At 34.6% G+C, this 20,713-nt stretch overlaps 1 protein-coding gene across 1 annotated transcript; it reads right to left on the minus strand.

Annotated features, from left to right (window-relative positions):
* Positions 1-11,121: 11,121 nt before the first annotated feature.
* LOC148875145 (glycerophosphodiester phosphodiesterase GDPDL4-like) lies at positions 11,122-19,977 on the minus strand. Its single transcript, XM_088965748.1, has 9 exons — positions 19,853-19,977; positions 19,159-19,449; positions 18,575-18,690; positions 17,952-18,453; positions 15,863-15,901; positions 15,461-15,745; positions 12,885-13,024; positions 11,712-12,195; positions 11,122-11,580 (listed from the first exon to the last, which is right to left on the minus strand). The coding sequence occupies exons 1-9, from the start codon at positions 19,947-19,949 to the stop codon at positions 11,330-11,332; spliced, it is 2,205 nt and encodes a 734-aa protein (XP_088821874.1). The 5' UTR covers positions 19,950-19,977; the 3' UTR covers positions 11,122-11,329.
* Between the last annotated feature and the right edge of the window lie 736 nt (positions 19,978-20,713).

Genomic DNA, 20,713 nt, shown 5'->3' on the forward strand with positions numbered 1-20,713 from the left:
AACAGTGATTTCAACCATAGTATTTCAGTCACACCATTTTCCATGGACCGATATTCTGCTTCAGCACTAGAACAAGAAACAACATTTTGTTTCTTACTCCTCCAAGAAACAAAGTTACCTCCTACAAAGACACAATTTCCAGAGATAGACCTTTTATCATCAACACAACTGACCCAATCTGCATCTGTGTAAATTTCTATTTTAATGTGATTATTATCCTTAAATAGTACACCTCTGCCTGGACACTTCTTTAAATATGCCAATATCCTCTCAACAACAAGTAAGTGGGTAGTTCTGGGAGAGTGTATATACTGACTAACAACACTAATTGCATAGCTGATGTCTGGTCGTGTAAGACAAAGATATAGTAGTTTACCAACTAATCTTTGCAACATATCTTTATCTTCAAGAGGCTATCCACCTTCTACACTAATATTGTGTTTCTGTTCAATAGGTGTATCAACTGGCTTAACACCCAACTTTCTCGTTTCTTCTAACAAATCAAGGACATACTTCCTTTGAGAAACAAAGATTCCATGCTTGGACCGATCTACCTCAATGCCCAAGAAATATCATAGCTCTCCTAGGTCCTTTACCTCAAATTCTTGATGGAGAAGTTTCTTAAGAGACTCAATTTCATTGTTTTCACTCCCTGTTACTGTAATGTCATCCACATATACAGTAAGTAGAGTCAAGGATGTATCTACTTTCTTAATAAACAAAGTGTGATCTGATTGAGCATACACATAGCCAAACTTTTTAAAGGCTTGTCTGAATCTATCAAACCAAGCTCTAGAGGATTGTTTTAGTCCATACAAAGCTTTATTCAACCAACAGATCTTCTTACTTATCTCTATACTATAAAATCCAAGTGGTAGCTACATGTACACCTCTTCTTGCAAGTTTCCAATAAGGAAGGCATTTTTAACATCCATTTGGAACAAGGGCCAAAAGTAACTGGCTGCAAGAGATAATAACACTCTGATGGTGGTCATTTTTGCTAATGGTGCAAAAGTCTCCAAGTAATCTATATCATAAGTCTGAGTAAATTCCTTTGCAACTAATTGGGCCTTATACCTTTCAATGGAACCATCAACATTATGTTTCACAGTAAACACCCATCTACATCCAACTGGTTTCTTTCCTTTGGGTTGATCAACTATCTCCCAGGTATTGTTTCTCAGAAGGGCATCCATTTCTACCTTCATTGCATCTTTCCATTCAGAAATGGTTAGGGCTTCCTATACTATTCTGGGAATGAGAATATTAGAAATTGATGCAATAAAGGACTTATAGGAGGGAGATAGGTAATCATAGGACAAAAATTGTGAGATGCAGTGGGTTGTGGATGAGGTGTAATGACGTTTGCCTTTACGGACTGCAATGGGAAGGTCAAGGTCATTCAATGGAAGTGAGGGCTTAGAAGATGGAGAAGGATCAAAATTAGAAGGCTCATTTGTAATGGGAGCTGGAAGAGATGTAGTACCTGGATCTGGATCTTCATAATGAATTGGGGCTGGCCTGGACTACTATGACTGAAATCAACCTGCCTCCATCATCTGTGATAAACTCTCAAATCCCGATATTTTTTACAACCCTCCCCATTACACCCATCTTCACTCAATGGAACAGGTAAAGGGACTTCTGATGTGTTAACCCCAACCATACTACTCTCCCCCCAAGAAGAAACCCTAGAGTAATAAGGAACATCCTCAAAGAAAGTAACATCCATGGATACAAGTTTCTTTCTTGAAGCAGGTTCGTAGCAGCAGTATCCCTTTTGAGTTTGTGCATAACCAAGGAAAATACATTTTGAGGCTTTAAGGTCAAATTTGGAATAATGAGGGCCAAGAGCTTGCATGAAGCAGGTGCAACCAAAGGTTTTAAGGGGGACAAAAAACAACTCTTTATCATGATATAAAAAGAGTGAATGGGGGTTTTATGTCAAAAACCCGTGAAGGAATTTGGTTGATGAGATACATAGCTGTGAGAATGGCATCTTCCCATAAATGTATTGGCACATTGGAGTTGAATATGATACTTCTAGCTACTTTCAATATGTGCATATTCTTTCTCTCAGCCACCCCATTCTATTAAGGGGTATGAGGGCAGGTACTCTAATGGATGATCCCATGGATCTAAAAATTTTGATTTTTACCCCAAACTAGGTTAAAATCATTTGACAAAAGGTTTGGGTTAGGGTAGGAACCTCATCCCAAGAACGCATCAAGTAGACCCAAGAAAATCGGGTGTAGTTATCAATAAACAACAAGAAGTATCTGTATCCCCCATAGCAGTGATGTGATATGGTCCCCAAACATCGGTATACATAATGTCAAAAGGAACACTACTTCTCTTATTACTAAATGAATAGGTTGTTCTACAATGATTTGCAAGCTCACAACTTTCACACTTTAAACTGGACATCTGGATAGATTCAAATAAACTAGGAAACAAGCTATTCAAAGACCTAAAGGATAAATGACTCAATTGATTATGCCAAAGCATGACTTGACCAATAGACTGAGAAACAAAAGACCCTCTAACTTTACTACCGTCCCACTATGGACTTTCTCCAAGCAGATAGATTCCATTTGTCTCATGGCCAGTCCGGATCACCTTCCTTGTCTCCAAGTCCTGAAAAAAACATCGATTAGGAAAAAAAAATTTATCGAGCGATTCTGGTTTTTAGTAATACTGTTAACTGAAAGTAAATTGGTGCTAAGTTTAGGAACATGCAGAATAGAAGACAGGGAAATGGCACTAGACAACTTGATGTCTCCCTTGCCAGAAATGGGAATATGTGATCCATTAGCAATAGACACATTGTCTTTACTAGAGGATAAGTGATAGGTAGTAAATAGTGAAGGCAAACCAGTCATATGATCAGATGCATCTGAGTCTATTACCCAACAATGTTCAGTGTTACCTGGAGCTGAAGCATGATAAGATGAGGCCTGTGTACCTGAATGAGCAAATGCTAAGGTGGGAGGAGATGATGTTGTGACTGGCTGAGATGATGATGTTGAATTACCGATCTCCTTTTCCAACTGAGTCAAAGCAGCTCAGACAACAGCTAGAGTGTCTAGTGGTGCTGCTCTTGTGCCTGATGAGGTTGTACAATCAGTAGTAACTGTTGTATTAGCATTCCCCTTTTTGTTCTTAAGTTTTTTGGGAACTAGATGAGGATGTAGCTTCCAACAAGTTTCCTTGGTATGCTTAGGTTTCTTGCAATACTCACATATTATGTCCTTCTTGTCTTCCTTCTTCATATCTCTCTCCTTATCCCCCCAAACTTAGGTTTAGTTGCTGCCAAGGCTGATTCAAGTGGCGAATGCTGCAACATAATTTTCCTTCTACTTTCTTCACTATGCACTAGAGAGTAAGCTTGTGATAGAGTCACACTGTCTCTTATTAGAAGCTGTTGTCTCGGAATGTCATACTCAGAATTCAGACCTACTAGAAACTCAAATACCCTATTAGTTTCAACCTGCTTTCTATAGGTTTGTGCATCCTTCTGGCTTTCCCACTCAATTGTTTCTAAGTGATCAATCTCATGCCATAAGGATTTCAAGGTGGAAAAATAAGTCGAGACTGACTTCTCTCCTTGCTTAAGGTTATTCACCTTACATTTTAACTTATAGGCCCTAGCAACATTGAGGAGTTGGGAGTAGGTTTCTTTCATGATATCCCAAATTTCTTTAACTGTTTTTGCCCATAAATAATTTCGGATGACATGTAGTTGCATGGAGTTACACAACCATGTCATAACCAAATAGTTCTCCTGAACCCATTTGGTATATATTTGGTCCTCCTTGGCTGGTTCCTTGAAATCTCCTAGTAAATAACTTAGCTTTCCTCTACCCCCAATAGCCATCATAGCTGGTTGGGCCCACTCTAGGTAGTTTGACCCATAAAATTTTACAGTGATAATCTGAAAACTATTCTCAGGTATGCTACTTGCACAACCAGCCCCTAAATACCTTGGCTCTTAAACTCCATTCTTTGTCAAGAAAAGATTAACAAATGCCTTTTGTATCACTGGGATTGGGTAATTACACCCAGAATTTGCTAGCTGAACCTACTTTATCCTTCTAGGTCCGCAATCCACCTCAAAAAGATAACCTTCCAAGTACAAATTAGAGTGCAAGGCTGAGAGTGCAAGGATGAAACTAACTGCAGCCCTAGAGTTGGCGACAATTAAGAAACTAGAATCTTGAACCTAGAACCAATCAAAGGTCAAGAGCCAAGAACACAACCAGTTCAGCAGCACCTCTTAAAGTAACCAAAAAACTATTCTTTAATGTATCAAGAACAATTAAGGAGGAAAACACTTTCAATCGAACCTTCGAAATAACCAGAAAAGGTAATCCTTTTAATAGAAAAGATTGACTTATTTCAACAAAACTCTAGCCGCAACCTTCAAAGATAAACTTGAACCCTAATCTTGAGGGTTCTTCCTTCTGACTCTTTGTTAGACAGTTCAGTATGCACTTAGCTTCAATCAAGATGATGTACTTTATGAGTTTATTGTAAATGAATAAAAGTGCATATTTGATTCATGTTCCCTTGGTATGTTTTTGTGTAATACCCTTGAACTGGATACTTAATGAGACTCATGTTAGTTTAGAATGTTCACAGCTAGTGGGTCGATCTGGGGAGACCTATCCTAACAAGGCTGACACTGTGGTGCCACCAAGTTGGTTGGGGTGGCCTGTCTCAGCTGCCAGGGTGAGACCCTAGGTACATACAGTGTAGGATTAATTGAATCTATGAACTGGACCAGATTTCCAGTATTGCCCTGGACCTTGGAGATTGATGGGCAAAACTGGAAAGTTACACCCAACCCCTAGACTCGATTATGATATTGCACTAGGTGTCGGATTGGGCTGTCTTTAATATACCAATCAGTGAGATCCTTAGTGGGGGTCAAAACCTGGGTATGTTGGGACAGTCTGAGAATTCATCTGAGTGGGTGATCATAGTGGCAGGATCAGCCCCTTTGTTAGACAAAGGTAATGATCGGGGATGCACTCTCACTAATGGAAACCAAGACTGCCGGCAGCCGATTTCAATCGTTGAGATTTGTTTTGAAAAATATATTTTATATGAGATATAAAAGTATATATTTAATGGTTTCTAAAAGGTTTGCAAAGGTTTTAATTCCCGGGATCCATATAAGCAGAGTACAACACTGTTCCTTGCAGCCGAGGGAGATATCCTCTCTTGTCGGGCAGTGTATGATCATTATTGGCTGAGAGGTTAAGTGTAAGACCATTGAGGATAATACCTGATGGGCTAATCTTGCATCTACCCAAAGTCCCTGGGTGTTACAAGGTGGCTTGGCCTAAGGACCACTTAGGGTAAGTGTTGGGCTCATAGAGACCATGAGATGGTTTTCAGGGGGTGCATTGTCCATAACAGTGTATTCGACTAGGCCTTGTAACAAAGGCTGGGCCGAACCCATGTGACTGATGTGTAGATCAATGTTTGGGTCCCACGCCATACAAGGTAGCCCAACTGGGCAGCAGTTTGGAAGGCTAAGTGAATACATAACCTTAAATGGGCCTTAAGCCCATTTCAAACTGGGCTGATTTGATTAGTCACTTAAAGGGGCGAATTCTGAGATGGATCAGCTGATAGGATTGGGCCCAGACCCTATCCACTTAGAGAGTCCAAGATCTAAATGATATTTAGATCTAGAAGCCTCTTAATTAGATTAGGAGATGGCTGATCTAATCTGCAGATAAGATAAGGGTTATCCCTTATCACTTAAAGGGACTTCTTATCTAAATATGATTTGGATTAGCAACTCCTAATGGGATTAGGAGCTGATCCCTTTAAGATTATAAAATGAGGAGGGGGCGGCAACCTTTAGACATGCAATACCCAACTCCTGTCTTCAGAGCTGAAATTACAAGAAGAGAGAATTCTGCACCCTGCAAATACTCTCTTGCCGCCTCCTTCCTGCAGCCGCCACCTCCAGCAGTTCGATCTCCTCCTCTCTACAAGAGTAATCAAGATTCAATCTTGATAACAATCTTTTGGAGAAAAGATTGATTGGAGGTGTATTCACAAGCCATCCTGTTGATTCTTGTGAAGGGTCAAGTTCTTTTGGAAGAACACTGTTGATTTTTCTCCACCCTGCCTTGCGCCATCTTCAGTGGGAGCAGATTTTGGATCATTCCTTGGGCGTGAACACCTCTATTGGGAGATACCGTTTCTCCGTATCAGGTATAATCCCTCCTTACTCCTTTTGGTTCAGATCTGGTTCAGTTTATGGTTCAAGAATGATCATTGAAAATATGATTTTCTAAATAGAGAATACGATTCCCAGTTGAAGGGAGAAGAAAATTTTTGAAATTCGCCCCCTTTTCCGCAATCTTTGGGCGTCCATGTGATGGATATCCTATCCCTTCACTCTTCCTGATTGCTGATGATCCTTTGATGCTTCACCAACAATCTCCAAGACTTAGCCGATGATCCCTTTTGTTGGAAAATTTCTGACCCTAGGAAATTCTTATGCAGTCGGCCATGTCAGACTATCATAAGATTTCCTAGGTTGGCTCTGATACCATGCAGTCGTATGAGATTACTGACAGCCCAAGCTGTAGTGTATAATCAACAGGAAATTAAGAGGATGAGAGGAGGAAGAGAAATGAAGAGAAGAAGGTTTCGAAGGAAGGATTTCAGAAAAGAAGGTGATGCTTAATCTACCGCCCCCTCTTTCTATTTATATTAATTCTAAAATAAGGATTAGACTGCTTACATGGCAAAATTAAAATCCTAATAAAAGACAACATTTAAAGTCATAATAAAAGACTAAAAGACTAAAGTCCTAATAAAAGACTAACAACTAATTGTGGACTGACACTTAACTAACTAGTAGTTGTATACGAGTACAATAGAAAGAGGTGGGGACCACATCAGTGGTTTCTACAAAACTATTGTTATTTATCAGAGATGAGCCTATTAATTTAGCTGAAAATATGAGTGTTCATGAGTTGGTTCGGCTCGGTGTAGGCTATTTGGCCAACCAAATTAACCTGGTCAGGTTGGGGAGTTAGTCAACTGAAACCGACTGACCTTTCGTGAAATCCGACTCATTCAAGTTGTATTGGTTTGTGTCGTTTTTTGGTTTGGTCAGTTGGTTCAAAAGATTTAAACTTAAAAATTAAATTAAATTTTAAAAATTATAGTGCAATTATTAAAAAATAGATTTATGATATAAAACATTTTGGACTAAGAAATATGGAAAATTTCTCACTTTTCCATATTAAAAATTATATTTAAAATATAAAATATTAATATATATCCATGGTTAGGTTGTTCGATTTTAGTTGGTTTACAAATGGCCAAAATGAAATTGATCTAATTTGGTCGAATTGGGAAATTTTTTAACCAAAGCCGACCTAAAATACTAGAAAATTGACCAACTCGGGTCGAGTTGATCGGGTTGGTCGATTTCATCAATTTGATGAATAAACCTAAATGAAAATAATAATTGTTATTTTTGTATTATAAAAAAATTATTAAAAGTAGTATATAAAAATGAATAATTATTTATTATTTAAAAAGTTGAAAATATAAAACAAGTGTGCTCTCTTATGTGATTCTATTAGGGTCATTTACTGGAACACATTTTATAGTTTTACATATTTACTTAAACCTACCTTGTAGTTTTCTTTTTATTAAAACATCCCATATCTCTTACAATTTATTTACTTAATCAACCTTTCATTAAGGAGTGTTTGTTTTTTCATTAGGCCCATGATTTTTTATTCCCAAAATACCCTTAACATTTTTTTTTGTATAGAAAACAAAATTAACCAAATATAGCCAATAGAGTGGTTATCCGTGTCTTATAAAGGGCAAAATTGGTATTTTCATTTTTATTTTCTTTTAATTAAATATATTTAAATGAACATTAGGGTCAACACTATCATTTTCCATTGTCGTCTAATAGAGGATTAATTAAACCATAGCAAATTATAAGTGGTGTTTTAGTAAAATTTTAACTATAGGGTAGATTTTAGTAAATCCAAGAAACTATAAGGGGTATTTTAGTAAATGACCCTTTCTATTATTTAGCTTTCGATTAATAAATCCCGTGCACCACATGAGTCCCAACTAGTATATATATTAAAACAAAGCAGTCAAGAAGTTTTCTCATTTTCTTGAATTTTTTATTTTTTTATTCCATGTCATTTTTGAAACAATCAATGAAATTCACTTTCCCAATAACCTAAATAATCTCATCTCCTAAAGTACCTCCCCCACTCTCTCCTAAATTATCTCGAATTCCTATTTATCTTCTAAATTATCTCTAATTTTTATTTATCTCTGAAATTATTTCTAATTTAGTAGAGAGTTTCTCTCCTAAATTATCTCTAATTCCTATTTATCCTCTCCCCCACTTTTTATCTATATCTTTCTAAAGAAAGTTTGGATTAAAAAAATAGAATTATTTAAATATTCTAATGAAATTAAAAATATAAAAAATAATTTTATAGTTTTACAAAATATATCATGAAATTATGTACTAAAAATTTAAATTTTGCTTTTCTGGATTATCAATTTAAATGTTATTCAAATAGTAAAAATGTAACATTAAAAATAATTTATTATTTAAATATTTCAATAAATAAATATCTTAAATAACAAAATATTATAAATATGTCAATAATTATATAACAAAATATTTAGTAATATGTAATAGATTTAAATAAATAAAATAAAAATAAAAAATTAAATATTTTACATATTATTTAAATTTTTAAATAACTAAATATTTAACATAACTATATTTTAAATAGTTAAAATAACGAAAATATGTAATAAAATAAAAAAATTTTTAAAAGTAGAAAAAAATTATAACATAATGTTGAAATTAATAATAATTTAATATCTTACAAAATTATTAAAGAAATTGTGTATTTATAGTATAAATTATAATTTTTTGGATTATTAATTCCAATAAATGACAAAAAATTTAAATATTTTACATATTACTTAGATATTCAAATAATTAAATATTTAAAATAAAAAGATTTTAAATAGTTAAAATAAAGAAATTATGTAATAAATTAAAAAAAATTCTTAAAAGTAGAAAATAATTATAACATGATATTGGAATTAATAATAATTTAAGATCTTACAAACGTAATAATGAAATTATGTAATAATTGTATAAATAAAAATTTTGGATTATTAAATTCAATAAATAATTATTATTTTTGAAATTAAAATTTTACATATTCTTTAATTATTTAAATAACCAAATAATTTAAATAACAAAATATTTATCATAACTATATTTTAAATTAGTTAAAATATAGAAGCTATAAAGTAAATTAAAAAGAAATCTGAAAAGTACAAAATAACTATAACATAACATTGAAATTAATAATAATTTAATATTATAAATAACTTTAATAACAATTTAATATTTTTACATAATATTGTAAATAACTAATTTCACTTATATCAATTAATAATTCAAGAAAATAACTTTCATAAAAATCAATATTTATTAATAATAATTTTAAACTCTGAATATATATTTATTATATAATTATATATACTAATATTAATATTTATTGTATTTTAGTAATCATTTATTGTTTTTTGTGATAAATGTATTTTCAATAATTATGTATAAATTTATTTTTGTTTTGTTATTTAAGAGGAAACTTTCACTAATTATTGGGTTTAAACTACGATTATTGAAAATTTTAAATTTTGTTTATTGTACTTATTGTATTTTTGTTATAACTTATTGGTTAATATTTATTAGAGATTAAATTATTCTTTGAGAGTATACTATTTATTGAGTAATTTAATATAATTTTAGTAATTATTGTATTTTTTCATTATCAATATATTTTCAATAATTATTGGAGATTAAACTATTGTTATTTGTCAAAGATGAGACTGTTGATTTAGCTAAAATTATGAGTGTTCATGAGTTGGTTTGGTTCGGTTGTTGGTTGTTTCGCCAACAAAATTGACTTGGTCAAGTTGGGGAGTTGGTCAGTTGAAACCGACTAACCATTTGTAAAAACTGACTGACCCACTTAGGTTGTATCGATTTGGGTCAGCTTTTTGGTTTGATCAGTTGGTTGAAGTCGGGCGGGTTGGACCGGGTTTATGTCAACCCAGGCCTAACCCTAAAATTTGGGTTTAAGGTCTGAGCCCTGCCCGAGCCTGAGGTCAAGCCTGATTTTATTTATTAAATATACAAATAAATCTCATGCACAAAAGGTAATTTGCTACTATTAAAGCACTATCATTTTGGGCCCCTGCTTTATTATGTTAACCTATTGAAATAACAATAATTTTTAAAATTTTGAAACCAACCGAAGTATAGATTTTTTTAAGTTATTAAAAGTATTTATTGTTTTAAATTTATCTAAAATTAAATATTGTCATTTTTTATCAAAAATTATTAAAAGTAGTATATAAAGTATAAATGATTATTAATTATTATTTATCTTTCACTCATCATGTGCATTGATTTTATAATATAATCAATTTAATTGTGATATTTTATTGCAACACTGTCATTTTCCACCGTCATCTAATGGAGGATTGATTAAATCCATTGCAAATTATAAGTGGTATTTTAGTAAAATTTTAACTATAGGGTAGATTTTAGAAAATCCATAAAACTATAAGGGCTATTTTAGTAAATAACTCTTTCTATTATTTATCTTTCGCTTAATAAATCCCGTACATCGTACCGGTCCCCGCTAGAATATACACATATATAAATAAGATGTTTCCAATTTTGAACCCTGGCCACCCACATTGCGCCAAGGCCCACCCTCTCTATGTCTCTTCTAACATGTACTATGTAAAACCAATATACCCGGTCTTTTTTTTTTGTTAAACATATTGACAAAACTATTCCTTCAAAATAAAGAAAAAACCAATGGCCCAATGCGAACTGCTCAAAAACCCACCAGGCTTTTCGATCAGTAAAAGGGCACTTAATTAGGGTCATATTGTCCATTGGTTCAACCCAATGTAGCAGTTATCTGCAACAATAAAATCAGAATTATTTAATAAATAAAATAACCGAAAAAACTGAAAACATTTGTTCAACGATGGAAGATGGTGTAAACTAATCGTGGGCAACGTTTTCATTTATTAGATATTTGATGCAGAGTCAAATTGCTCATATTGCTGGTCCACTTAACTCGGCTATATACTGATTACACCATAGATCCATGAAATAGATACTCCTAATCCTGGTTTTAAGGTAGTGAAGAAATGCAACTATATCATATTGCCAACATGGATCCATGAAATGGATATTAACTGGTCCCTAGAGATGGGAGGAAGGGGCAGCGATGGGCGACCACGCACTGAGCATTGGAGATGCAGCAGGCCCACTCCTTGATGGTTTCTTTATAACATGAGGCAGAGGAGGCTCAGCCACATCAGAGTCTGTCAGGACAGGGCTAGGAGCCTCTGCCGGTGGCAAATACTCAGCAGAAATGGCTTGAAAGAGATTGCCTGGCTGAACAGGTCTCATGTAACTGGGTATATTATCTCCCCTGTTTAAACATCGGTTCTCTGCATCAATAAAAAGATCCAAAACACCAATCACTTAGAATATGCTTTGCATTGTTGTATAGAACTACAAAGCATAAGATTAGACAGCCTTTATATAGTTAAATGATTTGCAAAATCAGATGCCTACTTACTTCTGTACATTGTAGCTGTTCCTGGGAAGTCAGTAATGACTCCATCAATCCCAGCTCCCATGACAAATGAATTAATCTCAACAACCGGGTCTGAGTAGAAGTCCCAGGCAGAAGATACAAATTCATTCCTGAATACAGATGTATAAACAGTGAGATTGAATGAGTGTAGCTTCGATACAATTTTAGTGACACCAGTGAGGAAGGCGCTATTGAGAGGAAATATGGATGACTTTCTGATCACCAAAGAATGGGCAAATTGTTTGATGTCCATGATGGATGCTTTATCGGCATCACGGATAACTTCATCAATTTTGTACACCAACTGGTAATTGGTTTTCTCTTTGAACTTGATTAAAACAGAGCTATTAGTAGACTGGATCATAATCTTCTGGTTGGTTTGGTTATTATGGCCAGACTTCTTTAAAGCATCAACCACTGCGTCAACTACACTTAACCCCAGATTCTCCACAATATAGGCTGCATTCTGCAGGAAAAGCAAACAAAACAAATGTCATGATACAGCTGAAAGTAAGGAGGATTCCCAAAGAGGAAATGAATGAGGAAGATTTAAGTCAAGATGGGAAAGCTAACTTGATCATCAGAAAAGGGACCTGCCATTTGACACATATGATGTATTCTATCTTTGGCATTTTAAAGATAATAATGGAACTTCTCTATGCAGAAGCAGAACCACCCACTCTTTTCTTTGTCCAGACTAAATCATATGTGAATTATTTACTAGTGAGAGCTGGTGGGTAAAAAGCAATAAATGCTTGCTTGTATGTGCGATTAGGAGGACAGCCTTCTCTTATTATGCCATCCTGACCAGGGATATTCGTTAACAGCAAAGGCCAGTTCTTGGTTGGTCAACCCCTATCTGTATACAAATCTTTATTTTGGATCTTGATTTCAGGAAACATTTAGTTGCATTACAGTTGGTAATGATCCTACCTTGAAAAGTTGGGACCTAATTGAATAACTAGATATTTTTTCTCTAAAGGTTGCTTAAGGCCCCCTGGCCTCCCAAAGGCTCAGTTTGGAAGGAGTAAAAATACAAATATGTAGAGTGCAGAACCTTGTATTTTGTATTATTTTATATGTATTTGCACTGTATTCTTGAATGGAATGATGGGTGTTGTATTTTTGTACAGAGGAGTCTGGTATTATACTGACCTCTATGCTGATCAAGACTCCAGAAAGTGATTTGCCTTTTGCAAAGGCCAGAAAGTCATCCAATGATAAGAAGCTTCCTGCATTTTTATATGCAGGATTCCGGAACAAACCATAATCCATGAATGGATTTCTTATGGCCGCTGTGGTAAAAAAAAAAAAAAAAAAAATCAGTTAGTTATTATTCAAGGATCATTTTTTAAGTAACATGAGAGGTTGGAATATAATCATACTATTGTGGATGAATATGTGGTGATATGAGTCTAGATGTAAATAGGAAGTCATAAGAAGAAAGTTGTACATAGAGTCCCCATTGTTGTGGCCTTTGATAATTCCTATATTTCTAGGCTTTTCAATGGTTGCATCCTGTGTATTTTCATATACCCATATACAACATGATATGACTATCTGCTAGCACATGTAGGGGGAGTGTATGGGGAAGTTCAACTTACTACTATACCAGATAGGAGTTAATTTTTTATAATTGGTACAGAAAAATGTGTTTCTATATCATAGAAATGAACTAGATAGCTAATGCCACAGTGTTCTTCAAAATAACACCATTGAAACAAGCTCATATGGAACAAAAATGGTTTTCAGATAAGACATGCTTGACAGTGAGAGTGGTAATGAAGAATAACTAAGTACCAAGATGTAAGATAGCCCATTGCATATGGCTGTGTTTATTTTTGTCTTAATGGATGCCTAATCATTCAGATTGAAAAAAATTAGCTATTATTTCCAAACCTTTTAAAGTTTCTTTTCACCCTTTTTTTTGATGTAAATGCAAAGGAAAACTGAGTTTTCATTGTAAAATAGAACATATGGCTTAAATATTTCGACCTGGAAAATTGTCCTTTTTATGTTGCAAGACAGGAATCATGTGCAAAAAAAAAAAAAAAAGAGTGGCAATTCTTACATTTAACAAAATCCTAAGCGGACAGCAATTTAATGTGGTTATAGATAGGAATAGTGATCTCTTTTAAGAATTTCAAAGATGTCCCAAGTATAAGGTCTTTTTCATTGAGCAAGATCCTGCCTAGGTGCTTTGCACAACAACGCAAAGGGAGAAGTAGATTAAGGCCATGTTTGGGACTGCTTAAAAATAAGTGCTTATTCAAAACACATGTTTATTTGGGCCATTAAGCACTTATTGGTATTTGGGAAATAAGCCCAAAATAAGTGCTTATTTTAAAAATAAGGGCTTATTTTTTAAGCCCAAATTTCCAGCTTTTTTTAAGTGCTAATACAATAAGCACTCATTCAATTTTTTATTCCAAAATTATCCCTAGTTAAATTTTATATAAGTACTTTTATGAAAGCACTTTTGCGAAAGCACTTTTATAAAAATACTTTTATGAAAGCACTTTTACGAAATCACTTAAGAAAGTACTTTTACAAAAGCACTTTTACAAAAGTACTTTTAGGAAAGCACTTTATAAAAGCACTTCCGTAAAAGTGCTTTCATAAAAGCACTTTCACAAAAGTTCTTACATAAGGGTATTTTCTTAAAAGTTCTTTCATAAAAGTATTTTCATAAAAAGTGTTTTTATAAAAGTAATTTAATAAAAGTGCTTTCAAAGGGCATATTTTGAAAATTTGAAAGAAAATTAAGGAAAAAATAGTTACAAATGCTCATTTAAGTGCTTATGAGAGAAAAAAGACTACCAAACGTCCAATATAAAATAAGTGCTTATTTAAAAAAAATAAGCACTTAGAAAAGTTGGGTGCCAAATGCAAATAAGTGCTTATTCGAATAAGCACTTATTTTTAACTTAAGCACTCTCAAACATGGCCTTAATGTGATCAGGCTTTTCTTTTTCTTTGTTTCTTTCTTTAACTTCCAACTAATTCATTAATGGAAAAGTGAGGTTAATTTCATTAGCTGCCAATTTCAACATTTCATTCTAGTTGAAAGCTATGCCTGTGAAAATGTATCAGATGATCCCACTAAAAGTGGAATCATGAGGGATGTCTTGTATTGGGGGTTCTTTGTCAAAGGGGGGATTTTTACTCTCTTTTGGTCTTGGTTATTTGGTTTCCAAGTACTCCTGTATCTTGGTGGGTTTATGGTTCTTGGTCTATCCTTCAGGACTGCCTCACTTTTATTTACCTCTGTACTTAAAAAGTATCTTTTAATTTCAAGGACAGCCAAATAGAAAAAAATTATAAGCTCTGCCTTGTATAATCTGAACTGCCAACTCACCATCATATTCATATTAGAAAGCCATAAGAATGGTAGTTGACTTGCCACACTGCTAGTGTAGCAAAGAGAAGTGAATGAGCTGAAAATCTTACCTGTTGCAGCTCTAAAGGGTTCTGATTTTATTCTGTTAATGTAGCAAAGAAAATTGGATAATGAAGAAAATATTTTTCTGACAAAACATTATACTGTTAAAGCTTATTATATCAGATGAATAAACATAAAAATCCTCAATCTCTGTCAAGATTCTAAGAAAGTTAGGATCACATTCAAAATGTTCATCTTTCTTTAGGCATGCCATGCTTTTCTTCCAAAAATTAATTGAAGGTTGTAAATACAGTTTGTGTGTTAATATTCAGAGAACAAGCCAACTTACGCTTCAAGCTTTGTATCTCTTTCCAGGTGAGGCTGAAGGTGAAAATTCCAGGGGTTTCCTGAATCTCTGGAATATTAGAAGAACGAGAGTTGAATTGTGATTGAGCAACTGTTGTGCCATATAAAAGATCTATAGAGCCTAAGCATATGGGAATTCCATCCTTTGTCATTTGAACAGAACAGTCAATAACATCAGCACCATCTTCAACAGCTTGCTTATATGCAAGATCAGTGCAACCAGGATATACTCCACTAGCACCATTATGTGAGATAACAATTGAAATTGCTGACAAAGCAAGGCGAAAGTAGTAAGCGGGATTGATATATCTTATATTCTGAATTTGACTTGAATTCAAGGTTACGATTCCTAAGACAAAGAGTCAATATACGATTGGCAACATACCTTTTCCTGAACTTTTGTTGCTTATATGAGAAAAACAATCTGCAATAGTAGTAGGGAGAAATCAATTTCCAGAAGAAAAAAAGAATCTCTTGAAACTAAACATGTGATATATTGAAGCAAAGAAATCATGAAAGACCATTCAGCAATCAACTGAATAGGAAAAAAAAGGAAGAATATGAAACTAGGTGGAAAAAACAAACCATAGCCCAACGGTGCATGGTACTCAACTGCACAACAAAGTAGAACATTGTTTCCTCCCAGACAAAAAAAGAAACTGGCAGAAATTGTTTCAGTATGAACTTAGTAAATAATAGACCCATCCTGATTGGATAGCTCTATCCACAAAGAGTAGCATACTTTTTTGCGTGATTGCTCAAAATTTGTTCAATCTAATATTATCCCTTTATATAATAGTACAGGGGCGACCTAGGCTTAATTGCAAAAGAATATCATTTTCATGGCTATGCAAACTTGTATGGCACTAAAACTGCTTCAAAATCCACTAAAATTCTATTGGACCACTGAACAACATCAACATTATTGGACCCTATTAATAGAACCCCAGAAAAACTAAAAACAGGAGTTTCAACGTCTTCCAATGCTAAATACAGTTTCAATAGATAAAATAATAAGAATATCAATATTGGGCAAAACAACCTAGAGGGATCCCTTAGTGATTTTTCACTAGTCATCTCTATGCAAGGTCATAATTTCACTCTTGATGCAAGATAGTTCCTTGTGTAATTCGTTGAGCACCACTCTTCATGTTCTTTAATGGGGGCCTGCCGATGACTTAACATTTGAGATGGGTCAGTTGGCATCTGTCCAAAATAGGAGGTGCAGGACCAAGCCTGCGAAACCTCAGGCTCTCTGTGGTATGGCCAATGGGCCTCACTTGCACCCAGATATATCCCCACCCCTGACTCCCCTGTAATGTGTACTTCTAATGTCCAAAAAAATAATAAAATAATGGGGGCCTCAATGTTGTAGATACAACTGATCTGCTTGTTTAACGAATTGGCCTTTCTCAGACTTGAACTCGCATTCTCATGCTTGTTACCCCAAAATTTTATCAGTTTACACCAAGTAATGGCCCCTTAAATCATAAGAATGTATACCGCCCCAATTTCCATATATATATCTACAGATTATTGAGTGGTTAGCTAGCTTTCTGATGCCTCTTCATTTTTAGACTTGGGACACTCAACAAAACTATATAATCTTCACAATGGATCTTCTAGGTAACATTCTGATCCTAGTAAATACAGGCAATGCCAAAATTCACCTTCCTGGGAGAAAATGAACATGGAATAGAACCCATGGCAGTGGTGGGATAACATAAGGTATGATATGTTGAATTTTTCCCCTTTAAATGTACAGTCCTAGCCATAATTAATACAATTCTTTTGTTAACTTAGAAAATCAGAGAATATCCATGAACTATGTATGCCCTAACTTAACTTTCAATTCAGTGAATTCACATTTCCTCTAATGATCATTTACCAACTTTCCAGACTGACTGCCTCTATTCAAATTTTGAATTGTGTGGGCTTTTAGTAAGGCAAGATACATGGAAATAACTTATATCTATTAACAAATTTTAACATATTCAAAAAACTCTTCGGAAGCAGAACAAAATTATAATGGCCCAAAAATGGAATTAAGGAAAATTAATGGAAGTAACAGTACATATACGTAATTGATGGATAACTAACAGAGTTCAGAGATGACCTTCTGGGCAGTTCCAAGTGATGGACTCCATGTATATGAGAAAACCATTCAAATCTATCAGATTAAAGCAGTTTTTCATGCCCAGACAACTCTATGGTGGTAATACTAATTATACTTAAGGCAGGGTGTCATTTTTTGTTATCAAATCTTATTGGAAATACATTAGATATATAAATATATTAAGTAGTAGACGTTTATATGTCTGAACCAGTTATAGTCATAAACAAAAAATCAATGCCATCGTTTATGCTGAACAAGTAGTTGTTAAGTATTCCACATTCTCAAATTTTAAAAATGATGCACGTTTTTATTAGGAATATAGTTTGTAAGATATGACCGGAGGCGGAGAAGAGCTTACCTATGGCTGCCGATGGAGTTACAGGGAAATCGGACAGGACACCATCAACAGAGAAATCACCATTGTCAATGAAAGAGAGGTACTCAGCGAGTGGATTGTAGCTGTAATTGTAGCTAAACACTACGTCATTTGCAAAATCTGACGCAAACACTTCCAGGCCTTCCCTATGAGCATCTGACACAATGGAGGTATGATGTTGTAGGTATAAAGCCGTGTTTACAGGCCATATGTAGTTCTTGGGAACAAGGATTCCAGAGGCAAATTTCTTGATAAATTTTAGATTTTTCAAAAGTGAACCATAAGTCTGGTTAGTCGAAGGCTCAATCTCATCAGATCCTAGAAAGCGGAAGATGAGTTTGGTTTTGCTTCCTTTAAATCGCGCTGCAATGGTGCTCAGGAAGGCCACCTCCGGTGATGAGATGTAATTAATGACAAAACGTCTAGATGCTGAAAGAATGTAGCTTCTCATGCTCAACTTGTGTTGCCTGTAGAATGCATCATACTGCAAAACCAGAAGAAGAAGAAGAAGAAGAAGAAGAAGAAGAAGAAGAAAAAGAAGAAATCAAGTTGACACCAACTGAAACAATATCTAGTTTGAAAAATGGCGTAAAAAACTAACTAACCTGAATATTCAACCATAAGCCTGGCGGTTTTAGTTTAATTGCCACATCTTCAACAGTAAGAATATTGTAACGATTACCATCGAATTTGTTAGTTCGATAGTAAATTCCCTGCATTACTGGGCCAAGTGCAAGTGGTACAGGAAGAGGAAACTGTTAGTCCTAAACACTATATATAAAAAATGAAATTCAGTAGTCAGTTTTAGAAGCTTGTTCATACAATATACATGGGCTAAGGTTTAAATTTTGCATTACAATATGGTAGTTTAAATTCCAATAACCATGGGCTAAGGTTTAGTCCCTTAGAGAATTATAAAACTTCCGTGATACGTTCAAAGAATTATAGAACTTAGAACAATATTAAGAAATATAACTAATTAAGCAGACGACCTCTTTATTGAAATAACATGAGGGGAACTCAGAAATATATTATGCATCATCCTTTCAGTGTGGAGGTCGTCTCTTATTTGTATTTTGTAATGAGTTTCTTTCTGTTAATGTCTAGAAATATATTAATAGCCAATCATAGAGTTCAGGTATCAAGCTTAGAAGGAACTCAGAAAAGAAAAAAAAGAAATCCAACTTACAGTAGACACTTTTTAAGTCATCCAGGGTATAGTCCACAGAAAACCATCCTCTAGTGGATTGGCCATTGACAAGGTAGATCCTACTATTTCTGAAAACAGAAGAAATGTCAGAAGAGTTCTCCAGCTTGATGTTGGGAAAGCATATCCCAGCTCCATCCTTTGTCAGTTGTACATCACACCACAGAATCACATTAGATAAACTAGTATTCAGTGCCAGCTGGTAGGAAGCAAAGCTGGAATCAGGAAAGATCCCTGGAAAGCCACCCCTAGCTATGACTAAAGGTGCATTTCCTGCAAACAAACAAGAACCAATACATAAATCTGCTTCTCACCAATCACCATAGCTCTCAAAGAATAGTACAACTCTAGAAACCAGAAGGACCAAAAAATGAAAAGATCAAATCCAACCCATATATAAAATCGATGTTAATGTTATCATGAATTGAAAACACAGGCATTAGAAATGAATATTATCAGGCTTAACAAGCATTAAACGCAAGTTAAGGACTGCTTGCTACTCTTGCCAAACAAATTGGCCTTAAAATTACACCGGGCCCAACTCTCACAAGCAAGTTAATCCAGTATTCACCACTGATAAAGAAAATTATGTAGGAGAAAAGAAAAATGAGGAAGAAGCAGGACTAAACATACATTAAACGCAACGAAAAGAAAGCAAATTAACGAGTGAACGCACCAGTTAACGTCAGCCATGAACTGGAATTCCGTGAAACCACGACCAGACCAACGGAGTGAAGAACAAATAAAAGAAATGGCAAACGGAATATCGGCATGGTAGGGGCTGGAACAATTTTCACGACTTCTTTCGTTCAGCTATGAGAGTGATCGTGCTTTATCACAAATTGGCTTATAAATAACGGTGCCCCCAGGCCCCATCATCGTGGAAAATTCAAAATTCCTTCGTATGTAAATGTTCAACAAGTCAATACTTTATGTATAGGCTAGCTCTATCCTGATCTGAGAACTTTGAGTCGTTGCCTCATACAAGTCTATCCCGTGGGGTACTCGCCACTACTTGCACTTACGGAAGGATGGGTTTTGGAACTCTATAATCCATGGTTTTGAAAATTAGACTGGATCAGATGGTCGGACCAGTTGACTCAGTCAGACAATCGGCTTCCTTTCACCGTTAAACGGTTCTGTGTTTAGTCTAGTTTTTAAAACCTTGTTATAACTCATATATGTACAATTAGGGTATGGATATTTTCTGACCTGTATGGAAAGCATATAAATTTTATGCATTAGATGTTGATTTTAATAATATTTTGAATTTTATGTGAAGGATAATTTATAATTATAGTATATTTTACATGTCTTAATCAAATAAGTTTGTTGGTTTTTGTTATTTTACCTATTTATTGCTTATATATAACAAGATATAATAAGAAATTAGATGCAGGTTTTAAACTCAATCCGCCCCTACCCTTGAATGCAGGGAGGTTAGGGTCGAGGAGGGTTTTGCATTTTCATGTATGAGGGTTTGGATTCTCAAAATCTAGCCTGCTATGGATTGGGAGGTTTAGGGAGGCAGATAGGG

Source organism: Nelumbo lutea, chromosome 1 (genome assembly GCF_056320005.1).
Source record: "Nelumbo lutea isolate HS-2025 chromosome 1, American lotus-T2T, whole genome shotgun sequence".
NCBI lineage: Eukaryota > Viridiplantae > Streptophyta > Magnoliopsida > Proteales > Nelumbonaceae > Nelumbo > Nelumbo lutea.